This window comes from Emiliania huxleyi (assembly GCF_000372725.1).
Source record: "Emiliania huxleyi CCMP1516 unplaced genomic scaffold EMIHUscaffold_34, whole genome shotgun sequence".
In the NCBI taxonomy this organism is placed as follows: Eukaryota; Haptophyta; order Isochrysidales; family Noelaerhabdaceae; genus Emiliania; species Emiliania huxleyi.
In genome coordinates this window covers 34,691-59,047 of record NW_005199443.1, presented here as the reverse complement: position 1 = coordinate 59,047, position 24,357 = coordinate 34,691, and the positions used below count along the sequence as shown (strand labels likewise).

At 68.8% G+C, this 24,357-nt stretch overlaps 3 protein-coding genes across 3 annotated transcripts; 1 reads left to right on the top strand and 2 right to left on the bottom strand.

Moving 5' to 3' along the window:
• Positions 1 to 237: 237 nt before the first annotated feature.
• Positions 238 to 1,978, bottom strand: EMIHUDRAFT_101628 (hypothetical protein; the record flags this gene model as incomplete). Its single annotated transcript, XM_005773280.1, has 5 exons — positions 238 to 729; positions 945 to 996; positions 1,087 to 1,175; positions 1,286 to 1,820; positions 1,896 to 1,978. The coding sequence occupies 5 exons, from the start codon at positions 1,976 to 1,978 to the stop codon at positions 238 to 240; spliced, it is 1,251 nt and encodes a 416-aa protein (XP_005773337.1).
• A 15,663-nt stretch (positions 1,979 to 17,641) lies between these two features.
• Positions 17,642 to 18,295, top strand: EMIHUDRAFT_354910 (hypothetical protein). Its single transcript, XM_005773279.1, has one exon. The coding sequence runs from the start codon at positions 17,705 to 17,707 to the stop codon at positions 18,146 to 18,148; it is 444 nt and encodes a 147-aa protein (XP_005773336.1). The 5' UTR covers positions 17,642 to 17,704; the 3' UTR covers positions 18,149 to 18,295.
• A 1,420-nt stretch (positions 18,296 to 19,715) lies between these two features.
• Positions 19,716 to 21,312, bottom strand: EMIHUDRAFT_207912 (hypothetical protein; the record flags this gene model as incomplete). The annotated part of the gene is made up of 2 exons (XM_005773278.1): positions 19,716 to 20,210; positions 20,302 to 21,312. 2 exons carry the CDS (start codon positions 21,310 to 21,312, stop codon positions 19,716 to 19,718), a joined length of 1,506 nt encoding a protein of 501 aa, XP_005773335.1.
• Positions 21,313 to 24,357: the final 3,045 nt, after the last annotated feature.

Below are 24,357 nucleotides of genomic sequence, written 5' to 3'. Positions count from 1 at the left end.
GTAAAGAAACAAGATTCAGACACACACACAAAACACATTTCCAGTACGTATAGCTCATGATGAGCACATGTGGAATGATGCCATCTAGGGACTCTGAGGCGAGGCTTGGGCTTCTCGCTACCCGAGCTCCCTCTGTGACGCTAGGTCTCTGGCGTGCGGCGAGCTCCAGGCTAAACCCAGTGGCGCTTGTGGAAGAGACGCGCGCTGCGGCGTCGCCGGAGCAACACGCGAGGCGGCTCACTTCTTCGCCTTTTTGAGCGGCCCCTTGCCCGCCTTGCCTTTGCCCTTGCCCTTGGCCGCCTCCGCCTCCTTTCTCTTGTTGGGGATGATCGTCGCCTTGCCGAAGAAGTCCTCCATCCGGTTCTGCCCGCTCTTGCCCTTGCACTTCTTGAGCCGCTCGATCGCCTTGAGGACGCGCTCCTCGCCAAACTGCTTCTCGTCGATGAGGTAGCTGCAGCGGGCGCAAGAGGTGCAGCGGGCGCAAGAGGTGAGGCCGCCAGGCCGCCGCGCCGCGACGAGCGGGAGCGGGTGCGGGTGCGGGAGCGGGAGCGGGAGCGGGAGCGGGTGGTGGTGGTAGTGGGGTGGGGCGGGGGGGAGGGGGCGCCTCTTGAGCCCCTCCACGTCGGGATCGCTCCACTTGAAGGCGGGCGTGGCGGACGTGTCGGCCACCTCGGGCTCGCGGAACATGCGGCGCGCCTCCTCGAAAGGGAAGGGGTCGGGGATCATCTCCTGCGGAGGCGCGGGACCGGGGAGGGTGAGGAGGCCCTGGGGGCTGGCGGGGCGTGGCGGTGAGGAGGAGGGTGGGCGGAGTGTGAGTGTTTGGGGGGGGGGGGGGGGCTGGGGGTTGGGCGCTCCTGCAGCTGCTCGGGGGTGTGCTTCTTGCGCAAGTGCGCGAGGATGCCCTCCAAACTGCCGTGCTCCTTCAGCAGGCCGAGCGCCTTGACGGGCCCAATCCCCTTGATCGAGTTTGTGTAGTCCCAGCCCCAAAGAATGCACCTGCGCTGGCGGCGCCGGCTCGGGCACAAAAGGGGCAGGGGGGAGGGGCGTGGTGGGAGGAGGGGGCGCGGCGCGTGCGGCGGCGCGCACAGGTCGGTGAACTGCTCGATCGACATGTCGAGCCCCTCCGTGCCGAGGGCCAGCTCGAGGTTGAACTCGCGGATTGGCAGCTTGCGGGCCTGTGCGCCGGCGGGGCGGGGGGGTGGGCGGCGGGGCGGTGGGGCGGCGGGCGGCGGCGGGGCGGGGTTGGGGTTGGGGGGTGGGGATGCGGCGGAGTGCGCGCTGCAACCGCTCGCTCGCGCGCCTCGGGGGAGTTGAGGTTGCGGATGAGGAGCGGCGTGGCAAACGTGAGCGCGTCCATGTCCTCGGTCGCGGTGGCGTAGACGAGGCCGGCCTTGGCGAGCGCCGCGCAGGTGGCCTCCGCCTCGCACGGCGCGTCCACCACCGGCACGCCCATCAGCCCGAGCAGCTTCTTCACCTCCTCGGACTGCTCGCGCGATGCGCGGACGGTCCGCTTCTGCTGCCGCTCGACGTCCTCGGCGGAGCCGCCCTGCTCCTGCAGGCGCGTGAGCTCCGTTTCCGCCGCCTGCTGCCGCTCCTTCCGCTTCGCCAGCTCGCCCGACTTGAGCGTCGGCGGCTTGCCGTCGAAGACGAAGACGGGCTTGATCCCCGCCTCCATCATGCGGATCGTGCGGTAGAGCATGCCGGTGAGGTGCGAGGTGACCTCGCCCGCCTCGTTCGTGAGCTGGCCCTCGCCGCCCTGCTGGCGCACCGCGATCAGAAACTGGTAGATCTGCATGCTCGCGTCGATCGCGATCTTCCGCCTGAACGAGCGTGGGAACGAGGCGGCGCTCGGGGCTCGGGGCGCGGGCGGGCGGCCGGCGAAAACGGGCCCGCACCCGGCGAAGTACTCCATCTTGTGCTCCCGGACGCAGCGCGGCGCGTTGTCGTTGAGCAGCTTGGAGAGGCCGTGGATGCCCATGTGTGTGTGTGAGGATAACCAAGTCCAAGAGGCAGAAGCGGTGGTGGCTGTTGGCGCAGCTTGGCGCGAGCGGGACAAGAAATCGGACACATCGCGCCGACAACCGTGAATGACCGACGAGAGTGGGACGGCCGCGAGGTGGCATGAAGATTGCAGCGAGAATCGGCGAGAGACTGCGAAGAGAGATAGGAAGAGGCAGACTCCCCAGGGTGGGCGACGGCTAGCGCACCACACTCCTCTCCTTAAAATCCCTGTGTGGTGGCGGCGTGCCGTTCTCCCATCCCTCCCTTGGGTTGTGTGTTTTCTTTCTTTCTTTCTTTGAATGATTTAAAAAAGGCTTCGAGAGAGAGAGAGAGAGAGACTCGATCGCCGTGCAAAGCTCGCTTCCGAGCTCTCACGCCGCGCGTAGCCGTAGGGCCCTTAGGGGCCTAGAGAACACAACCCCCTCTCCCTTTTCTCCATTACGTGTGAGTGTTAGAGTTGTTTGGTATTGCTAAAAATCTCTCTCTCAGTAAGCTAAAAGTACGTACAACATACCTAAAACACTGAAAAAGAGGAAACAGGTTCGTGGCACGGCACCCGCGCGCGCTCCTGTGCTCGTTGGTGTGCTCGCGACGTGCCACCCGCGCTGCGCGTCGGGAGAGAGAGAGATTTCACTCTCTTGCGCGTCGGTCGCGACCTACGCGCCGGCGCTCTCGGCGCACCCAAGTCCAATCTGGAGTTGATCGTTGCTTCCCTTTCGCGAGGCGGTGCGGACTGCCGGAGGCCTCGGTCTCCCCTCTGCCCGTGCGACTTTCGCTAACTCCCTCGAGCGTAGATCGTCTCTCTTCGGCGCGCTCGAGCACGTTTGGCACCAAGAGGCTTTGATTCTTACGACCCTTATCCGCCAAGGGGCCAAGGCAGCAAGGCAGGTGTGCACTCTGCTAGTACTGTATGTAGGTATGTTGTTGGCAAAGTACTTGTGTACTCACACCACTACACTGTGGGGTGTGCCCGAGCATGATGTATGTGCGCGTCTCTATGCGCGGGGCTTCGGGGACCGAAGACGTAACAGCAGCAGCGACCTAAGATTCGCTGCACCGGGGGGCCGCCTTTTGCGCCTCCTTCACCGCGCGCTGCGTTGCCGAGAGCTGCCGAGAGAGAGCATTTCCGCCCAAATTTCGCCGCGCGTCCGCCCCGCTAGCAGCATCAGTATGGACCGGGCCGGCCCGCAGAGCGCCTCCATCCCTTCCAGCCTGGCGAGGGAGTTCCAACTCCTCCTCGGCGGGTCGACGGGCGAGGGCGGGCTGCTGGCGCTCTCGCGCTGCGAGACTCCGTCCGCTTCCGAGATGGGGATGGTGCGCATCTTCCTGCTACGGCTGCTGCCCTTCCAGTTCCTGCAGTGGATGTGCCGAAAGCGGGCGCCGAAGGCCGTCGACCGCGGCGGCTCCTTCCTCAAGAATGTGGCGCTGCTCGGCGGGCCTGAGCGGGTCTCGGCGATCCTGCGGATGGCCAAGCTGGACCCCAACCTGAGCGGCAACATCACGCAGGCGGAGCTGGCGGCGTTCGAGGGGCAGGCGGGCGCCTTTGTGCAGCAGGTCGTCTCCAACTGCCAGACGATGTCGGTCGTCGGGACGCTCGTGATGGGCCTGACGCACAACAACTCGATCGGGCGGCCGGCGCCGTGGTCCGCGAGCGAGGACTTCATAGAGGCGTACGGCGAGGACGCGGCGGACGGGCTGATGTGGATGACCTACCTCTCCAACGTCTCCGCCGAGCTGCTCGCCATCACGCTCCTGCTCATGTGTATCTCCACGCGCTCGATGCTCGTCTCGATCCTGCCGACGCTGCCAGCCAAGCTGCGCTTCATCCACAACGCGAACCCGCAGGGCGTCACCCACATGGTGCTCACCTCCACCATCCTCTGCCTCTGGATGGTCGTCATCTTTGGCGGCCTGCTGCAGTCGCCGCGCTGGGGCTGGCTCGCGCTCGGCGCCACCGTCGCCTTCCCGACCGCGTACTCGGCCTTCATGGCGCCGCACTACTTCGACGCCCTCTGCGAGCTGCACCGCGAGGTCAAGCTGACGGTCAGGCTGCACGAGACGCAAAAGCAGCGCGGCAAGTTTGCCGCCAGCGGCACCCAGCTCCACCTCGAAAAGTTCCTGCAGCAGCAGCCCGCCGGCGACCCGGCGCTCCAGGCCGCGCAGGACCTGGCGGCGCAGGACATGTAGGCGGGGGTCGGCGAGGGGCGGCGAGGGCGGCTCCGCCGCAGACATGGGGCCGAGCAGCGTGCCGCAAAGGGCGGCGGGGCGGGGCGTGGTGGTGGGGTGAGGCGATCAAGAGCCGTCGGTCTACGCATAGGGTCTACGGCTTGCGCGTTGCCGCGTCGAGGGCACATAGCGATAGAGGCCGGAAAGCGAGTGATGAGTGAGGCAGAGGGTGAGTGGCCATGCCCTATAAGGGAAAAAAACCAAGAAAGCGCAGGGTCCCGATTCTTCTTTCCGGGCGCGGAAATCCTTCTTTCCTAGTGTCGTGCGCGGTTGTAAAATTCTAAAAGAAAGAAAGAAAGAAAACAGACAACCCAAGGGAGGGATGGGAGGACGGCGCGCCGCCACCACACAGGGATTTTAAGGAGAGGTGTGTGGTGCGCTAAGCCGTCGCCCACCCTAGGGAGTCTGCCTCTTCCTATCTCTCTTCGCAGTCTCTCGCCGATTCTCGCTGCAATCTTCATGCCACCTCGCGGTCGTCCCACTCTCGTCGTTCTCTCCCTTGTCATTTCCTCCTCTGTCGCGTCGTTCTCTTCTGCCTCGTCCTGTGACGCCGCCGCCTGCCGGTCCCTTGTTCTCGCGGCTTCTTTCGCCTTTCGGCGCAACTCCGTCCTCCTCGCGGCGTATCCTGGCCCCTCGAGTCTATCGAGCTCCCCTCGCGCAAGGACCACATTTCTGACTCCCACTCCGATCATTTGCCTCCAAGTCATGTTGTTGCTCAGGTCCACTCTCTCTTCGAACACTCGTGCCTCTACGGATGATGCCGGCGCTGGGGTCCCCTTGTAAAATTCTTCTCAGTGTTGTGCGCAAGTCAAAATTCTTCTTTGTGTGCGCGCCTCCGCCGGCGTCTTTCCCTCGCCGCCAACCCGATCTAGCGTGATATATGCCCCCACGCGGGCGCGCCACCACCACGAGCGTGAACCTCCTGCCGAGCGACTTTGTGGGCCAGCGGGTGGAGCTGCAAGGGCTGACTGCCCGCGCCGATCTCAACGGACAGGTCGGTGTCGCCAAGTCCTACGACTCGGCGCGCGGCCGGCTCGCCGTCGCGCTGGATTCCGGAGAGGGCGCCGCCATGTCGGACGGCTTTTGGGGCTCCGGACCGCCGCTGCTGGTGCGGCCGGCGCACCTGCGGCTCGTGGAGCTCGAGACTGGCGCCGTCACAGCGGCCGCCAGCGACGAGATGCTGCGCGCCAAGCGGTACGTCGAGGCGGCCATCGAGCGCGCCGGCGGCGGCGGGCGCGAGGCGCGCCGGCTGCGCCGCCTCCTCGCCTCGCTCTTCCAGCGGCAGCTGCACTGCGTGCGGATGGCGGCCGCGGAGCACGCCAGCGTGCTGAGCGAGTGCGCGAGCCGGGCGGAGGTGCCTCCCGCGCTGTGGGACGCGCTGAGCGAGAGGCAGCAGCAGGCGCGCGCCGCGAGCGCGCACTGCGACGCCTCCTACCGCGCCCTCCTCTCGGACGCGATCGAGGCGCGCGACGCCGCCTGCTGGTCGCGCTCGGCGGCACTCGGCTGCGCCTTCCTCGCGGCGGAGCCCGACCGCGCGGCCGAGGCGCGGCAGCTGGCCGGCAAGCTGGTTCGGCTGCACGGCTGCCCCGGCTCGCGCCCCTGCCACGACGCGCGCGTCGCGCTCGCCGTCGCCGCCGCAGGCGGAGCCGGGCCGGTGGCGGAGGAGCCAGAGGTCTGCGCGCCCGTTTGCGCCGCCCTGCGCGCCGAGGTGTGGGAGCGGATGGTGGCCGCCGAGCCGCTACGGCGCGAGCTGCTCGAGCCGGGTGCGGGAGGGGGGACGTGGTAGTGTGGACGTGGAGCCGCGTACTATAAAACGTTCGTTTTGACCGCAGCGAATAAGTATCGAATACGTGTTACGTGTTCACACCTGAGCGGAGGCCAATTGATTCGCGAGGCTCTGGCAAAAGTGCGGTTGGCAACGGGCTCTTGTCCGTGCAAGCCTTCAGCTGGTGCCAAAACGTACCAAAACGTCCGTCCTCTCCGCGACCAATACGCGGTCGTCGGTAGAAATGGCTTGCTTGCAAGAATGGGATGCCGACAGGCGTCAGGCGGCGCATGCCGAGAAGTCGCTTGCCGTGCGGGAGCTCGTGCGCCTCTCCCTGCGCGTGCAGTCCACGGGCGTCGTCGCGGAGCTTCATCTCGACACGGCACTGGTTGCTACGAGCGGCAGCGGAGCTGATCACGAGCGACGAATTCGCAGGGGATGCCAGGCAACAGATGGGCGCGCAGATAATTGGCGTGGCGTCCTAAACAACGCACGAGCATGCTCAACTGCTGCGCGACGCTCGCTGCGACCCCGACTTTCTTTATGCGCTTCCTTTTGAGGCCTCGGAGGCTTTGGAAAGGAGGTTCGCAGCACCCTGAGGGAGGCGGCGAACCAGCTGAGCAACAAACTTTCGCACGCTCAGCACCTGGACGAGGTCACATGGACCACCAAGAACTGGCACGGGCTGCAGATGCAGCGCTTGTCTGTCGTCCTCCACACCGCCGTGGCGTGGCAGACGGTGAACGAGCTAGCGTGCGGGGAGAGCGGCATTGTGCATGGTGCGGAGTGCATTGCCGTTCTTAACGGAGTCGCTTAGGCGGCCTCCGGTGGTGAGCCGGTGTGATAAGGGGCCGTCGCCAGCTGTGACTTTCTTGGTGCCAGTCCGAACTGCTGTGAGAGGAGGGGGTGTTAGTGCTAGGCTTGCGCAGCAATACCTTAAACTTTTAGGCCCTCCAAATTCGGGTCGGAGCGTAGCGGAGTGGGCCCCGAGTTTGAAAAAGGGCGACCGACGCTTGCGTCCTAGCTCCAACATCGCCTCCCCGGCGCAGAGGGGCCCCCGGAGGGGTGCACAACCGCTCCACGCCACGCCGCTCGCGGCGGTCCTATTCCAGCTCCGCTGCGCGACACGTTATTACTTTTTTATTGGGAAAATTCTTTTTAGTGGCCTTTTGATGGACCGAGCGGTGGACTTCCTCCATCGCCTCGCCAGCCGAGCGCCGTCTGTCGCTCGTTCGCCGGCCGTGGCTGTCGCTCGTTCGCCGGCCGTGGCTGTCGCTTTTTCGCCGGCCGTGGCTGTCGCTCTTTCGCCGGCCGTGGTCGGCAGTGGCCAGTACTCCGACGAGGTTCTCGCATTCTCCGAGCGTCCGCCAGGCGAGGAGGGGAGGAGCAATGTGTATGTCCTGGTTTTCGTGCTCCTGCTTGCATTGCTGCTCACCATGCAGCTAGTCGTGGCCCCGCGGCTGTTGAGGCAGGTTATCGAGTGCCGCCGGCTTCACTTCGGCCTCTCGATGCGACGCGGTCTCACCGTTGGGTTGAGCGGCGTGAAGCTCTTTGACCCTTCGCAGCGCGAGACCGTGAATGGCTGCGCTCTTGGCATGTTCCTGCCGTCGCGGCTGCACTGCTTCTCGATCGACGAGCTATCACTCGAGCTCTCGGTGCTGGCGCTGCTCTCCCTCCTGCGCGGCCACCGGCGGCCAGACACGGAAGAAGGCGACGGCGGCGAGTCGGCGGTGCCGGCGCCGAGCAGCGGGCTGCGGCTGGTGACGCTGCGGCTGGAGGGGTGTCATATGCTGCACGAGCCCTGCGGCGCGCCCGAGTGGTACGGCGGGGAGGCCGTGCTGCTCGACTACCTCCTGAGCGTCAAGGAGTGGGCGGTCGGGCGAGCGGCGGACGTGGTCGCAGCGCACGCCGGCGGCGGCTGCGCCGTGCCGCCGCCCCATCTGAGCGCGGCCAGCCGCTTCGTGCGGCAGCGGCTCCTCCCGCAGCTCAAGATCGCCGTCTCGCGCTTCGACCTCGTCTACACCGACCAGCCCGCAGACGCGCTCCTCGCCATCCGCGCCGCCTCCATCACCTTGCGCTTCGGAGACCCGCCCGCCGCCACCGTCGCCGGAGTGGCGCCGCAGCGGGTCAGCGTGCGCATGCGCGGCCTCCGGCTGCACGCGGAGCCGCTCGAGGCGTCCGTCCCGAGTCCGCAGCCGGCCGAAGGTGCTGAGTCGGCGGCGGCGCCGGCAGAGGCGGCGCCTTCAATGGCGCCCGTGCTCGACATGCGGCAGGGCGGCGGCGGCGGAGGAGGCGAGGGCGGAGGAGGCGAGGGGGACGGCTGGCTCGAGATACGGGTGGCCACGTCGTATCGTCCAGACCTCGTCAACTCGCGCCGCGTCTCGCTCACGACGGGCGGCGCGGCGGCGAGGCTCGCGCTGCGGCCCGAGCAGCACGCCGCCCTCGGCCGCCTCACCGAGCTGTCGTCCGGCTACGGCGGCTGGTACTCACTCGCGCTCGAGCGGTGCAGCGCGGGCGAGGCGGAGGCGACCGCCGCCCAGCTGGAGCGGCTCGTGGCGCGCGCCGCCGCCACCGCACGCCGAGCGGCGGAGCGGGCGCGCGCTGGCACGTTGGCCAGAGGCTCCTCCGAGGCGGACGTGGCCTCTTCGGGCGGCGCCGCCGGGCAGACAGAGCTGAGGGCGCTCTCGGCCCACATGCTGGCGTACGCTCGCGCCGCCGGCGCATGCCACGCCCTGTCCTCGCCCCAGCAGCGGCGCGCGTGGCGCGCGCGGCTGGGCGGCTTGTGCGACCGCCTGGGCGCAGACGCCCTCCTCGTCGGCAGCAGCGGCGTGGCCGCCTCCGAGGTCTCGCCCTGCCCGGCGCCGCTGCCCGAGTGGAGCGCCGCGCTCGAGGCGTTCGAGCTGGGCGAGGAGGCGCCGCCACCGCCTCTGGCCGCGCTGGAGGCGCGGGCGCGGCAGCTCTTCGCGGTGGCGGACCACCTCATGTACGACCCGCCCCCGCCCGAGGAGCTCGCGCCCGGTCTGCGCGAGCTCGGCTACCGCGAGGAGCCCTGCCGCATTCAGCTGCACGTGCAGCTGCATGGCGCGGAGCTCACGCTGCTGCCCCCCCGCCTCGCCGGCGCTCCCGGCGGCCCGATCGCGCGCTTCTGCCTCGGCCGGACAGGCAGCCCCGCCGGCCCTCAAGGCGGCCTGAGCCTCCGAATGCAAAAGGCGCGGCGCACGACCGAACTCGCAGTCGCGATTGGCGCCTTCCACATCGCCGACGCGGCCTCTCCCTCCCTCGGCTCCGCGCATGCTCCGGGCGAGCGCTCGATGCCCTTCCGAGAGCTGGTTGCGCCGTGTGCACCCCCGCCGGGCAGCGCCACCACCGGCCGCCGCCGTCCCCGGCAGCGCAGCGCGGCGGACATGCTCACCTTGCGCATGCTCACCACCACGCTCGGCGAGCCGCTCCCATCCGCCGGCACGCCGCCGGCAGACGCGCCGCCGCCGCAGCAGCACCAGGAGGTGCGGGCGTCCATCCGCAGCGCCGCCGCCGTCCTGCTGGGAGAGCTCACCGCAGACCTCTCGCGCTGGTCGGCAGCGGCAGCCGAGCACGCTCGGCCGCGCCTTCTGCCGCGCGCTGTCGCCGCCATGCCGATGACGAGCCTCACTGCGCCGGCTCCGCTCGACCTTGCCCCCGCAGACCACTCCGCGCAGCGCTGCGATGGCGTGCCGCTCCTCTCTCGCCTGGAGGACGGGGGCGCAGGCCGGGCCGGGCAGCCGACAAGGCCGTGGAGGCTGGCCGACGAGGTGGAGGCGCGGGAGGCGCGGCGGGAGGCGCCGGCGGCCTCGACCACCGCATCGCCGGCTGTCGCGCTCTCCGACGCGCTCGTCCTCGGCGGCGAGCGCCGGTCCGTTAGCCTCTCGCTGCGCGACGTCTTCTTCATCTTGCCCTGCGACGTTGAGACCGTGGAGAAGGCCAAGCTGCACTCGCAGCGCGAGAGCGGGTGGGCGCTCGCGATCGGGATCGCCGACGCCAAGCCAGACGCGCGGCGCGGCCAGCGGGCGGCGCCTCGAGAGAGGGCGCTCGCAGCGAGCTCGTGCCCGCAGCACGAGCTGCTCGAGATCGACGTCGCGGTGTCGCTCCTCACGTGCATGCTCGACGCGCGCTCCGACGGCGTGATCGAGCTCGCCTCGTCCGACGAGCACCACTTCGTGCTCGACCCGACCCGCCTCACATTCCGCCACGAGGCGTCCGCGCGCGAGGCCAACGGGTCGGCCGCGGAGACTCGGCGGCTCGCCGCCATCGACGTCCGCGCCGCCTCCACCTCCGCGCGCGCCAGCTTCGAGCGAAGGGCGGCCTCTCCACTGTTCGCCCGCGGCAAAGACGACGAGGCAGCTCCAACGCTGGGCCACGTCGCAGCCGAGACTCTCGTTTCCTTCAGCACGCCGGACGCGCCAGGCGACGACGACTCAGACGCGGGCACCGAGGGGCCTTCTTCGGAATCCGTCTTCAATCTGACCGCGCAGGACCTCACCGTGCTGCAGGCCGCGGCGGCCGGGCTCCCGGCGGCGGCCCCTTCGGACGCCGACGCGACGCCAGAGCCCGCGCCGCCAGCTTCCTCTCCTCGGTCCACGTCGCTCGTCAGCGCAGCCCACATGCTGCGTGCATCCATCAGCGGGCTCCGCCTCGCCTTCCACGGCGAGCACTTCTCCTCGCAGCCGATGCTCGACCTCACCCTCCGCCAAGCAGTCTTCGAGCTCGAGCTGCACCGCGCTGCGCCGCCGAGCGCCGCCCTCGCCCCCACGCTCTCCGGCCTCGGCCCGGCGGAGAAGGCGCTCTTCTCCGCCTCGCTCGCCTTCGAGGCCGCCTACCTCAACCTGAGCCTCAACAAGTTGGAGCCGCTCTGCGAGCCGTTCGTGGCGTACGCCTTCGCCCTCAAGCCGCCGCACAGCCGCAAGCTCTACGCCAAGGCCTATTCGGACCGGGTGCTCCAGCTCAACGCCTCGCTCGCCCTCAAGGCCACCGTCGAGGAGGCCGGCCGCGTCTTTGGCCTCCGGCAAGACGGCCACGGCCGCGAGCGAGACGTCGTCGACACCTTCAAGCTTGACGACCGCGCCTCCGACGAGCATTCCGTGCGCGCCCAGGCCGAGGTTGTGGGCGGCCAGAGCAGGTCGAGCTTGTCGGAGGCGGACTCGTCCTGGAGGGAGCTTCGCGAGGACTCGGCGTTCCTTCCCTCCCACCAGCTCACCCGCCGCGACAAGGCGCTCGTGGACAAGGAGATCAGCGTGCGCTTCGTCTGCCGCGACGACCCGGCGCGGCTCGTGTGGAAGGGCGACGGGGAGGGCGGCGAGCTGCGCATCTCCCTCTCCGAGTGCCGCGTCTCGAGCCACCGCGTCTGGCAGGCCACGCCAGGAGTGAGCCCGGAGGCCGTCGTCGTCTCGGAGGTGAGCCGCTCGGGCGCTGGCCGGCACGTCCTGCTCCGCTCCAACGTCGGCCTCCACAACCCGCTGCGGTGCAAGGTGCTGGTGCGGTTCGAGTCGCTCTACTCGGCAGAGTCGCGCGGCATGCGCTCCGACGACTGCGGTGCGACGACCCCCCCCCCCCCCCCCTCCCTTCCCATTCCGCCCGCCCGCCCCGCCCGGGGGTTCGCACGCCGTTTCCCCCCCCCCCCCCCCTCCTGCCCCACCAGGCGTGCTGCTCGAGACCTGCATCGCGTCCGGAAAGACGCTCAACGTCCCGCTCCACCTCACCTCTGGCACGCGGGTGTACGTGCGGCCGGTGCCTGACGAGGCGCACCTGCAGGCGCTCGCCCCCTTCCCAAGCGACTCGGACGCCGCCCTCGGCGACTTGTCGGGCGTGGTCGACGAGGACGACTCGCGCGGGGAGGCGCCGCGCCGCGCCCTCGTCTGCCTCCAGCGCAAGTGCACCCACATCGAGCACCCGACCTGGGGCGCGGTGCCCGACATCTCGATCCTCATCTTGCCAAAGTACACCCTCGAGAACCGGCTCCCGATCGGGCTGCAGTTCACGCTGTCCGCGCCGCACGCCCTCGCGCCAGCAGGGCCGGCCGCCCTCGCCGAGGCTCACAGCCGCACCCACAGCCGCGCCCCCTCGACTTCGGCTCCGGTCTCGCGCGCCCTGGCGCCACGCCGCCCGCCCTCTCCGACTGCCTCCGCCGGCGCGGCTGCTCCCCTGCCGCTCTCGCCGCCGGCGCTGCCGCTCTCGCCGGCCGTGACATCGCCCCCGCAAGGAGCTCTCGCGCGAGCAGCCGCCGCGGCGCGTCGCTTCTTGCCGGACCGCGGGTTCAGGGGATCGTCGGCCGACGCTGAGGACCGCGCGGGCAGCGCCGGCTCCAGAGAGGGCGCCAGCGCCGGGGAGGGCGGGAGTGCCGGCGACGACTGGGCAGACGGAGGCGACGGGGGCGTGGGCGGGGCGGGAGCCGGGGGCGCGGAGGAGGAGGGCGTGGCTCTCAGGATTCGCGACGCGCTGCCGATCGGCGACCACTGTGAGCTGATGGCGCCCTTCTTGCTCGAGGAGGACCAGCCGCTAAGCCTGGAGCTCCGTTACGTGGAGGACGGGATCGAGTCGGCGAGCGAGTACGCGGCCGGGGAGGGCGGCGGCAGGGAGAGCGGCCGCGGCGCGCAGGCGGGGGGGGAGGAGAGGGCGGGGTACATGCCTCGCTCGGAGGTGCGGCTCAAGGCTCGCGAGGCGATGGACCGCTCGCAGGTCGCCTGGGCGCTGATGGAGCGGCGGCTCGACCTGTCCACCTTTGAGCGCAAGCAGGAGTACAAGCGGTCGCGCGGCCGCCTCCCGCGCGAGCAGTCGAAGCCGAAGCGCTCGAGGTTCCTCGCGCGGGTCCGGCTCAACGAGCAGATGGAGGTGTGGGTCCAGCTTACCGAGGGCGGCGCGAACCAGCCGCTGCGCATCGTGGTGTGGGCCGACATCGCGGTCATCAACCAGACCACGGTCAGCCTCGAGTACGTCGCCGCCACAACCTCCGCCGCGCCGCTCCTTCCCTCTCCGGAGCGGGCGATCGCCGAGAGGGGCTGCCGCCTGCGGGCCGAGGCGCTCTCGCTCCTCTGCCTGCGTGAGGCCGAGACGCGCGCGACGGCGCGGATCGCGGTGAAGTTGCTCGGCACGAACCGGGCGATCACCCGCAACCAGCAGGTCGAGGTGCCTGCCGGGGCCGGCGGCGAGCCGCTGCAGATCTGCGAGCCGCACGAGGCGCAGCTCTGCCGCGTGCTGCGCGGCGCCGTCTCGACGCCCATCTCGACGCACGCTGCAACCCACTCGGGCGAGGCGTGGCTCGGCGGCGGCGCGGGCGTGCTCGGCGTGAGCACGCAGCTGCAGGCGCAGGAGGCGGTGCCCCACACCGCCATCGTCTCCATCAAGCCGCGCGTCATGCTCGTCAACAAGCTCGGCGTGCCACTGCAGTACCTCGCGTCGCACGCTGCGGCCGACGACGCCAAGCCGCACGCGCGGAAGCTTTCCGATATCGTGCGACGGCCGCACGCCACCTTCGCTTCCGCCAATAGCACCGCCCTCGCCCGCACCGAAGGCTCCTCGGGCTCGCTGAGCTCCCTCCTCGCCCTCGCCGAGCGGGGGTCTCGCGCCCGCGGCCGATCTCCTGCTCCGGAGCCGGCGAGGGGGGGCGCGGGCTCGCTGCCATCGCTGCCGCCGTCGGCGTGTTGCCCCATCTACCACTTTGAGCTCGACTCCGACGGCGCGGGCGACGACGGCGCGCGGCGGAAGCTCCTCTCGCGCTTGCGGCTTCGCGTGCGGCTCGCGACGGAGGGGTCGGTCTGGTCGCCCTCGCTGTCGCTCTCCGAGATGTCCGACATGCACTTCTTTGCCCGCGCGCAAGGAGGAGGTGCAGGCGGCGGCACGAACACGGTCGTGCGGCTGGCGCTGCGCGAGGCGGCGCCAACCATTTTCGTGGTCGTGGAGGACGCCTCCGCGTCGCCGCCGTGCTGCATTCGCAACGAGCTGGACTCGGACCTCTGGTTCGCAGTCAGGCTTCCCGCCTCGGGCCGCGGTGCCGAGCGCGACCTGGTCTGGGACGTGCTGCCCGCCGGCAGTGGCGACGTGCCGCTGCTCTGGGACGAGAACCGACTCGTGCGACAGGGGTCCGCCGCCGCGGGCGAGAAGGCCGCCTCCAGCCTCAGCGTGCTGCTGTCCTCGTGCGAGCCGGAGGCGGCCGGCGGCATGAGCCACTATGTGCAGTTTGGCTTCGGCGAGCTCTACGCAGTTCGCCCACTCAGGGATGCTGAGCACGGACGCGTCGCCTTTGGGCGGGTGATAATGCACGAGAGCGGCGTCGACACGCGGGTGCTCCGCGTGACCAAGCAGATTGATGCCTCCGAGCAGATGGACGCGTCGGGCCCCCGCGCCGGCCCCCAGTCAAGGCCTTACCCTGCCGGAAGCGGCCGGCTCCTGCTGCCCAGCGACATGCTGCTGCCGCCCGTGGGCGCTTCGCCAGCTTTGAGGCGGCTGGCATTGGCGCCGGGCGCCGCGGTGCCGGCCGAGGATGCGCAGTCGCCGCTGAGCTACTCGGTCGAGCTCGAGCTGCACGGCCTCTCGATCGCCATCATCGACGCCGCGCCAAAGGAGCTCCTGCAACTCAACCTGCGCCACATCAATATTGGCTTCGTCTCCGATGGCGCCGCCTCGCGCATCACGTGCGGCGTGGGCTCCCTCTCCGTCGACAACCTCCTCAACGAGTCCTTCAACCCGTTGGTGCTGTGGTCCGACGAGCCCGACTCGAGCGGCGCGGTCAAGCCCTTCCTCAAGCTGGACGCGGACCGCCGCCTCAACCACGCGCACGCCTCGTTCAAGAAGGTGGAGGCCAAGGTCGCGCCGCTCAACCTCGTGCTCGACCTCGCGCTGCTCAAGGCCCTCTCGCAGACGCAGTGGTCACAGGACGGCCCGGCCGCCGGCAGGCAGGTGGTGCCCATCGGCAGCTCGAGGCGGCTCGTCTCGACGTTCCGCGCGCTGCGACACGGCGGCATCGCGGTGCCCGTCGAGGCCACCCAGCGCGGCGCCGTCACGGGCGCCGGCGGCGAGCTCTACCTCCAGCACGTCTCGCTCTCGCCCTTGAAGCTGCGCGCGACGGTGGCGATGGGCGCCACTTTTGTCGCCGATCCCAAGCGCGAGCTGCTTGAGGTGATCGAGCGCCTGCTTCCGCGCGTGCCCGACGGGCTCGAGATTCTGCTGCCGATGCTCTCCAACCTGGCCTCCGTGACGGACGCCTCCTTCTCCGTCTCTGCCTTTGAGGTGCACGACGTCTTCTCGAGCCTGGGCGCGCTGGCCGCCGTCGCCGCCACGCAGTGGTCGTCCGAGATGATGCGAGACTTGATGGTGGCGATGGGCTCGATCGACATGTGCGAGCCGCTCCCTGCCCGTTGCTTCTCAGCCCACCCCAAGCCGCGCACACGCCTCCTCGCACGTGCGCCTCATGCGCAGGTTTGGCAACCCTGTCGGGCTGGCCCGCCGGTGGCGCGCCGCCGCCGCCGCGGTCACCGAGCACGGCCTGGAGGTGGTCAAGACGAGGGACGTGGCGGCGTTTGGACGGTCGGCGGGCCTCGAGCTGCTCCACGGCGTCATTGGCTCCTCCGCCGACTCCATCTCCAAGCTGCTCCGCTCCGTGCACGGCTGCTTGTCGACGCTGCAGCTCACCACTGCGGAGAACCGCCGCCTGATCGCGCGCGAGCGGCCGCGCGACATCCAGCAGGGCTTCGAGGCGGGCTCGCGCGTGCTCAAGCTCACCTTTCTCGACGCGCTTGGCGGCGTGGTGCACAAGCCGCGTGCAAACGGCGCGCGGCCGTGCGCTAGGAACGGCCTCTTCTTCAAGCAGCTCGGCCTCGCGACCGCACAGTGCGTCGCGTCGCCAGTCACCGGACTCGTGGGCGCCGGCTCTGTGGTGCGAGACTAGACCACTACCCCTTCCCTCGCGAGACCAGACCGCCCTGCCGTCACCGCCGCTGTCCCTCCCCCCTGCCAGGTGCTGCTGTCGGTGGACGCAACCACGCGCAAGCTCTCGGGCAAGGAGGAGACGCGGCGCATGCGCCCGCCGCGCGTCTTCGACGCCAAGATGCCGCAGCTCGTGTCGCTTGAGGACCGGATGGTTGTCAAGCTGCAGATGGTGCTCGAGGGGTTTGTGCCGCCGCCCGTCGCGACGGACGCCGGCTCGAGCGCGGGCTTGCGCAAGGGGACGCTGATGGTCAAGGTCAGGCTGCTCTCGCAGCTCAAGGAGGGGCTCCCGACGGTGGTGCAGGAGCACCGCACGCGCGCCATCGACTGGCCCAAGGTCAAGCACTGGGAGGTGCGTGGCGAGGCGGGGCCGGTCGAGGGCCGGACCCTCGCGCACGCCGGTGCCCACCGTGCCTCGCGTCTCGCCCCCGCAGGAGCTGCTGGTGCTCGAGCCCGACTGCCTCGAGGACGTCATCCAGCTCGAGCTCTGGAACGAGCCGGCCGTTGAGCGGTACGGGTCCGGCTCGAAGCTCTACGCCGTGACGGAGATCGCGGTCTGCGACATCCGCCACCGCTGCAAGCTGGAGGCGCCCGGCCCGCACTCGCCGCCGCAGCAGCACTCGCCAGCTCCGAGCCGCTCGGCCTCCCCCTCACCGGGGCCCTCGCCGCTGCTGCCGCTCCGCTCGCCACCGCCGCCCCGCTCGCCGCCGCTGCGCACGCCCACGCGGCTCGGCGTCGATGGCGAGGACGAGCCGGCCGCGCGCCGCTCCTCGTCGGGGTCGGACTCGAGACAGGGCGTCTCGGACTCGAGCCCGCGCCGGAGGCAGGTTGTCTCGGCGTCGACGACCCGCGCGGTGGGGGCCTTCATCCTCGGCAAGAGCCCTGCCTCGCCCGCCACCATGCCGTGGACCTCTGGGCCAGCGCAGCTCGCGCCGCCGGAGCCGACCATCATCCGCACCTTCTCGGAGGTGGAGGAGGAGGTGGGCCGAGGGCCCGGCGCGATGCTACAGGCTCCACCCCGCCGATCGCAACCCCCGCTCGCGCTCCCCTCGGCCGCAGGCGCGAGGGCAGCTGGACGAAGAGAGCAAGTGGACGATGGCGAGGCGCGTCCAGAACGCGGTGCGAATCTGGCTGATTCGACTCCGGCTGCCGGTGCGCCTGGCTCGGGGCCCACCTGCAAACCGCAGGAGCGCGCCCAGCCTCCCGCCCCCGCGGCTTGCAGGTGGAGGATCTCGCGGTGCTGCGCGTCACGGTGAAGCGGGCGAGCGGCGTTCCCAACCTCGAGCTCCTCGGGGGCGCCTCCGACCCGTTCCTCCGCTTCACCATCGCCGGGTGGCACACCAACATGACGCGGCAGACGGGCGTCGCGCGCACCTCCGCCTCGACGGGCCGCGAGCTCAAGGCGGTGGACGGGCTGATCGACCCTGCGTGGGACGAGACGGTGGACTGCCTGGTGCGGCTCGAGCCGCCGCTCGAGCTCGCGGACACGTCCGCGGCATGTCCCTGACATGACCTTGGGCATGTCCCAGGTGCGGCTCGAGCCGCTGCTCAAGCTGGGCCTCGAGGTGCTCGACCACGAGACGTTTGGGGAGCACAAGCTGATGGCGCGCGCCGAGAGCGTCGCGCTGTTTGAGAACGTTGCCGAGGTGAGCACCAATGCACGCTGGCCCACACCGCACCGCCCCGACGGGCACCACACCGCCCCGCACGCCCCACCTTACGTGCTGCGCCCGTCCGCCTCGCTCGCCGCCCTTCTCGCAGATGCGCACGCTCGTCGCCTCGCGCGAGCCGCTGATCAAGGAGTTCAAGCTCACCCCGACGCCTGCCTCCTTTTTGGGTGGCGGCTCTGCGTCCCGGCGGAGCTGCACCGTCACCCTCGCCCTCGAGGCGCGCCGCGTCCCGCGCGAGAAGGAGGAGCTCGCGAAGGGGCACCCGCTCCCGCTCCCGCTGCAGCGGCCAAACAGGCTCGCCGCCGCCAGCGGCGGCGGCCGTCAGCTGGGGACGCTCAATCTGCGCTTCAAGGTGTGGGACGGCATGTGCGACACCCACCAGGATTCGCTTTGGCGCGATTGGGAAGGCTCGGCCGGCGCGGGGGGGGCGTCCCCCAAGTCGGAGGCGGAGCGGCTCGCCCATGACATCGAAGTGCGACGCCGCACGTCACAGGCGTCCGAGGATCCGTTGCGGTTCCCGAACCTCAGAGTATGAGCCGGACCGCCTATACTGTTACGTGGGGACAGGCACACCTGCGCAGTACTGTGGGGGAGTAGACTACCAGCCACTCGTACGTAATTGTGGGTACCACCTTCGTACGGGCGTTTCGCGTCCGAAACTGTGAATGGTTTGAACTCAAGTTGTGGTTGTGCGCGCGTCCTTTCCGAGTTCGGAGCGCCACCCCCATGCAAGCCTGGCTCTTTTTCGCGGCGTGGCTGGCAATGTGGCTTCCCGCGTGCCCAGCTGCGAGCGCCCACACCTGCCCAAATTGCGCGGTGTTGAAATCTAATCGGACGACGACGAGGTGCTCGCGTGGATGCAAGAAGCCAGGCCGTTGCGTTGCTGCGCGGTGCGGAGTCCACTGCTGCCGCTGGCAGCAGCGGCGAGAGCACCGTGAGGTGCGGCGGTTTGTGGGCTCGCTTCCCGCGGCGGACGTCACTCGGCCATCCAGCGTGAAGCTCGTGGTCAACACCTATGCGGGCTCACGCCCGCTGCAGGTCCTGATGTACTCGCTGCTGGCCGCCGGGTTCGAGCGATTCGACGACGCCATCTTTGTGCGCGGCGGCGGCGGCCGGGACTCGCCACCCCGGTACTCGACACTCGACGCCATTGCGGGCGTGTCGATGGAGCAACGGCGAGCCGTGCTTGTGGAGGTGCCGCAGTCCAACTTTGACTGGCACGGGCTGGCCGCGCTTCACAAGTATCGCGACCACCCGCTCGTTCGCGCCTCTGGGTACCTCTACACGCTCGACTCGACCACCGTAGCGTACAAGTTCCCGGGTATCCTCAACCGCTTTGACTTTTCGAACCCGATGATCGTCTACACCGTGCCGCTCCCCAACTCCAACATCGCCGCCTTTGGCGCTGGCGTCGTCCGGGCGTTTGGGCACTCCTACGAGGTGAACGTGAGCAAGGCGGAGGGGCTGATCGTCGAGTTCAACCAGGGCTCGGTCGCCGGAATGCGCAGCCTCGTCTCGTGGGGAGAGGCGGGGACCGCCCCGGGATAGGCTCTCGGTGAGCGAGAGAGAGAGCCTCAGCCAATCCGGCCCGGCCCGCATGCAGGTCGTGTTCTGCGGGCGGCGCTTCATCGTGGACCAGCGCGACATGTACTCGTGCACGCGCTCGCAGGGCTGCGCTCGCGATGCGCCATCCAAGCAGCAGGCGCGCTCCGCAAGTCTCGCCTGCAACCCCTGCCCACGCCCACGCACCCCGTTCTGGCGGGGAGCAGGTTGCGGACATCAGGAGCGCCATGCGAGTGACGACGGCGTACCCGGGCTTCGGCATTCTCAAGCACGTCGAGTGGGGGCTGCCGCGGCCGCCCTGCACGCCTGCGCTCCGGTGCGAGCCGCTGCCAGGTGGCGTGTTGAGGCGCGGCGGGTACGCGCTGAAGATGGCGTCCGGAGCAAGGTGCCCGCCGACCGACTGGCGCGACGAGAGGGCGCTTCAGGCATCAGGGGAGAGAAGGAGTGTGGGGCGTCCCTTTTGAGTTTTCTTCTAACTAATGGGGCGAGACCGTACTCTGTACGTGCTGTTCAGTATTCACATGTGACACACAAGAATTTCACCTCGCAAACCGGATCGCCACCACCCGCTCGCGCTGCGCCAGCGTCGCGCGCTCGAACGAGACGGGCGGCAACGGGCCGTCGAGCGCCGCGCCCTTTGTGAGGAAGTGCGCCACGAGCAGCTCCATCGTGCGCAACGCCAGCCGCTCGCCAGGACACGTGTGCAGCCCCTGGCTGAAGGTGGTGTACTCGTACTCGCTGGGCGGCGATGCCGGCGCGCCCGCCTCGCCATACTCGGGCCGCGACGGACGGAAGGCGTCGGCGTCGGCGCCCCACACCTCGGTCGACCGGTGCACTGCCACGTGTGCCAAAGCGATGGTCTCGCCGCGCGCCACCCAATAGCGACCAGCGAGCACGAAGCCGCCCGGCGCGACGACGGTCCGCACCGCCCCGATGGCGTGCGCGCAGAGCCGGAGCGTCTCGAGCACGCAGCGCTGGATCGTGTGGCAGCCCGCCAGCGCCTCGGCGCCCGGCGACGCGGCCAGCCTGCTTGCCTATTAGACAGGGGCGCGGCCCTGCGAGGGTGGCGGTGCATCCCTCCGCCCTCCGGGCGCTCCAAACGCCTCCGCGTGGTGCCGCCCGCACGGTCGGGTGTGTGTCGCCGAGCTCGAGCAATGCGCACAACGTCTGCGCCGCCCCGATCGACGGGTTCTTGTGGCTCGCAAACAGCAGCCCGATCGCGAGCTCCGCCACCTGTGCACTCGGCCGCCGCGCGAGCTCGCCCGGGAGCGTCGCAGCGGCGCGCAGCCACGATCCGAGGGTTGCAGGGTCGGCCCCGCGCTCCGCGCAAGCGATGGCCGCGGCGAGGCGCCTTGTGAGCTTGCGCCGCATGCGCGCCACCGGCCAGAGGACGAGAGGCAGCGATAGGGTGCGCGGCAGCACCGCCGCCTTTGCGGTCGCGTCTTCGATGCGATCCTGGAAGCTCATGAATGCACTGATGAAGGCCGCGTCGCCTGCCGCCTCGAGGACAGGCGCGCCGAGCAGGCGCTCGACCTGACAGCGCAGCACCGTCGCGCGCGCTAGGCCGAACAGGTCGGCGGCGCGAAGGGAGGCGGCGCGTTCACGCTCGAGCGACCTGTCGAGCGACCTCCAGAGCGGCCGGATCTCGTCGCGCAGGCCGGAGGGAGCGTCGTGCGGCTGACGCGCCCACCACGCACCGTACGTCTCCTTGATCCAGCGCTTGTGGAGGTCCGTGCCAAAATAGACGTTGAGGCTGCCCAGCGTCTCGTTGAAGCCAATTTCCGCGACCGCCCTCCGCGCCGACAGGATCGACTCGGATGCCGTCGCGACTTCCTTGATGACTGCGCTGTCTGGTCCGACGACCACCATGCGCTTTCCAGCCAGATTCAGACGGAAGACGGGGCCAACGCTGGCGCACGAAGAGGAGAGGAAGGCCGCTGGGTTGGTCCTGTACCTCAGCGCATGGCCGAGGATAGGGATCCCACCTGGCGCCCAAGGCGCAGTTGTGAGACCAGCCGGCAGCCGCTTTGCTGTGACGACGCGCCAGATGACGCCGGCGAGGAGAAGGAGGAGGGCGGGTAACGCCCAGTTGAGCATGGTGGCTTCTCTCTCGAGGTTCTCGAGGTGGATATCCATTGGCCGCGTTGGGTACCTGGTAGCGAGCGAGGATTACGTGTTTTCGGGAAAAGAATTTTAGCGGTAGGTAGGTACCCATAAAGCCTGCATACGCTACTCCCGCCGTGCCTTTGCTACCACATGGATCGCATGTCACTGCAAACGCGCCCGCAGCCGCGCCGTAAAGGTCTGCCGTGCTGGCTGACGATCTCACTCTCCCGCTCCTATTGCATCTGCCTCCCGCCTCCCAGCTCACATTTCACACCGCAGTAGGTGCTCCGGTCGACGCTGCCGCCGTTGCCACCGCTACTGTCACCGCTCGTTTGATCATCGATGCCACGCTTAGCGGCAGCGAGATCCGCATTTTGAGCCGAGGTTCATTCAACTTGCCTGGTGCGCTCTTGCGCGTGCCTTCAAGATCCACAAGTCAATTTGTACCAGAAATCCAAAGGTGGTGCAAAATGGATATCTCAAGATTGGCCTTTAGTTCGCGCACCTGCTCTCCGCCGCTGCCGCTTACCTGCTGGCACGCCACCGCCCCGCGTCGCTAACTCAAGCCTCCCTGCTGCATCTTCGCACCCCTGCCACATGACTCGATCGCCGTCGCTGCTACCGCCCTCTCCGCCGCCCTCGAAGGCGCCACCAGCATTACGGCCGCCTTCATATCTCATTGATGCTGCCACCAACGCCACCTCCTCGATTCTGTGCCGCTGCCGCGGCGAGGCGCCGTCGCCACGATCGCCGCCAGCGCTGCTGACAGCCTCGGAGCGTCGCCGTGGCCGCGTTCTGGTCTGCCCACGCTTCCCCTAAAACGTCTAGGACGAGCTCAGAGGCTAAGGGCGCGTCCTGTGGGACCATCTAGCTCTACTGGGTCCGCGACGGCGGTCGGCGCACCCCCGTCTCGAACGTGTGTGCTCTCTGTCTGTCTGTCAGCTGTTTCGGCTAAGTCGTTTTGTACCGGATTTCAATGTTAGTGGCAAAACCGCGGAACCAAAAATGGCGTTTAATTTCGGGCCCCTGCTGTCCGCCGCCTGCGGCGGCGCTCCGCGCCGCTTGGGGCGCCTGCGGCGCCCCTCTGGGCGCGCTGCGCGCGCCTGTTTTGGGGGGGCTACCAGCACCGAAAAAAACCCCTTTCTCCCGGCCGGGGTGGGGCGCGCGCGGGGGCGGCGGGTGTGCGGCTGGAGCGGGACTCTGCCAGCGGCGCGCCGCAGCGCCTGCTTGCCGGCGTCGTCGAGGTTCTCGTCGTCGGCGATCGCAGCGCGCGCCGCCTTGGCCACGGCGGCATCGTTCTGCTGCGGCCCGCTCGGCCGCGTCTGCGGATTGCAGCATCGCTCCGCCAGCTCGAGCCAGCGCGACGTCTGGAGCTGCTTTTGGCGAGATGGCAGCGCCCGCTCAGCGACGTGGGGAGGGAGGCGCGAGCGCAGCTGGTTGAGCCGATGCTCGATGGCATGCGCGCCTCGGCCCGAGCCGATGACTGCCGATCTGAGCGGAGCAGTAGGGTCGACCAGCGAGAGCCAGAAGGCATGGAGCAGCTGCCGGTCCTCTTGCTCTGTCCACGGCTCGGCGCTGCCCCTGCTCCGGTCGCATGTTGAGAGGTACTGGTTGATAGCAGCCGAGATATCGTCGTCTGTACCGGCCGAGTCGTCGACGACATCTCCGCGCCGGTACGTCCGCGCCTTCAGCGCCGCAGCGCGCTTGCTGTCGTCGGGGTCCGTGCACTCCATCACTGCAATGCGCACGGGATCGGGGCTGAGCTGCGCGGCGGTGACATTCCAGATGGCCTCGACGACCCGAGACGGCATGCGCTCTTGCAGGCACTTTTTGAGCCGCTGGGAGTGCTTCTTGCACGCGTCAGTTTTGCGTTTACCTACGGTGATCTCGCCCATTTTGCCGCGGTCCAGTGTTGCACGCCAGCGCCGCATGATCAGCTCGAACTCGTCCGCGGCTGTCCAGCCATTGGTCTGCACGGGACGCTGTCCTGGCGGGGTGTGGTGGCGAGCGCGAAGTGCACTATCACGAGTTCCCGAAGTGCCACTTCCGGATCTAATTCATCGCAGCCTCCGAGGCCGTCGGGAGGAGGAGCGGCGGGGCCGTGGTTGCACCTTCCACGTGACTCCGCACATCCGCAGCCCAGGTTTGCCCACGCTGGAGCGGGGCGCAGCGGCGTCGGAGGGGCCGACATGCATCGGAGATCCGTGATGACGTGGCGAAGGGGACATCTAAGGGGAGCTGAACGTTTCCGCAGGCGAAAGGACAAGAAGAATTTTTAAATATTGTAAAAGGCCTCCGACTCTCGTCTTTTAGTTGCCTATTGCCACACCTCCACGCCTTGGTGCGAGTGGCTGCGACCTGCGACCATTGTGGACCAGGATCGAACCGCACCAGTTCTCTCATGACTCATCCCCAACGCCCAAGTCGCAAGTGCCAAGAGTAGCCAACGGTTCCCCTCCGCCCGCGGTTATAGTACAATACTGATGAAAGAGATGTTCGCGTCACCACCGCCTCCCACCTCTCTCCTATCTAAACTGACGGTCTTTGTCAGCAGCCTCGCGCGCATTCGCCGTTTGCGTATAACCGCGTCCAGTCGCATTCCCACACCCATCGCTGGCCCTCCGTCTTCATTTTGCAGATGCGCCCTCCTGCGAGGCCCCACGCCCATGACTCGTCCTTCCGCTCGACCACCTCGACCACGTCGCCAGTCTGCAGGAAGACGACCCTAGCGCCAACGCCTGTATCGCGGCGCTTCGGGTCCTCGCGCGCCATCGCCTCACGGTGATCTATCGATGCGGCCTTAGAGATGCCCTTGTTTGCAAACATCCGCGCGCGGTGAGCACTGTGCTTCGTGTCGGCCTTGCTGGCCAGGTGCGCGTTGAGCGCGTGGCCGTTTTGGAACAGCTGCAAACAGAGATGGCACTCGTATCTGCGTGTGCCTTCCGCAGCGGTACGCTGGCGGTAGGATTGGGCTGCGGCGATGGGATCGTCCAGCTGCGCGGTCTCACTTGTGCCCTGCTCGCGATCGCGCTTTGTTCCCTCCGGTTTCCGCGTGTCGTGCGCTCGCGCAGATCG

Coding starts and splice junctions, on each gene's coding strand:
- EMIHUDRAFT_354910 (XM_005773279.1), top strand. CDS start 17,705: ATGCGCACGCTCGTCGCCTCGCGCGAGCCGCTGATCAAGGAGTTCAAG.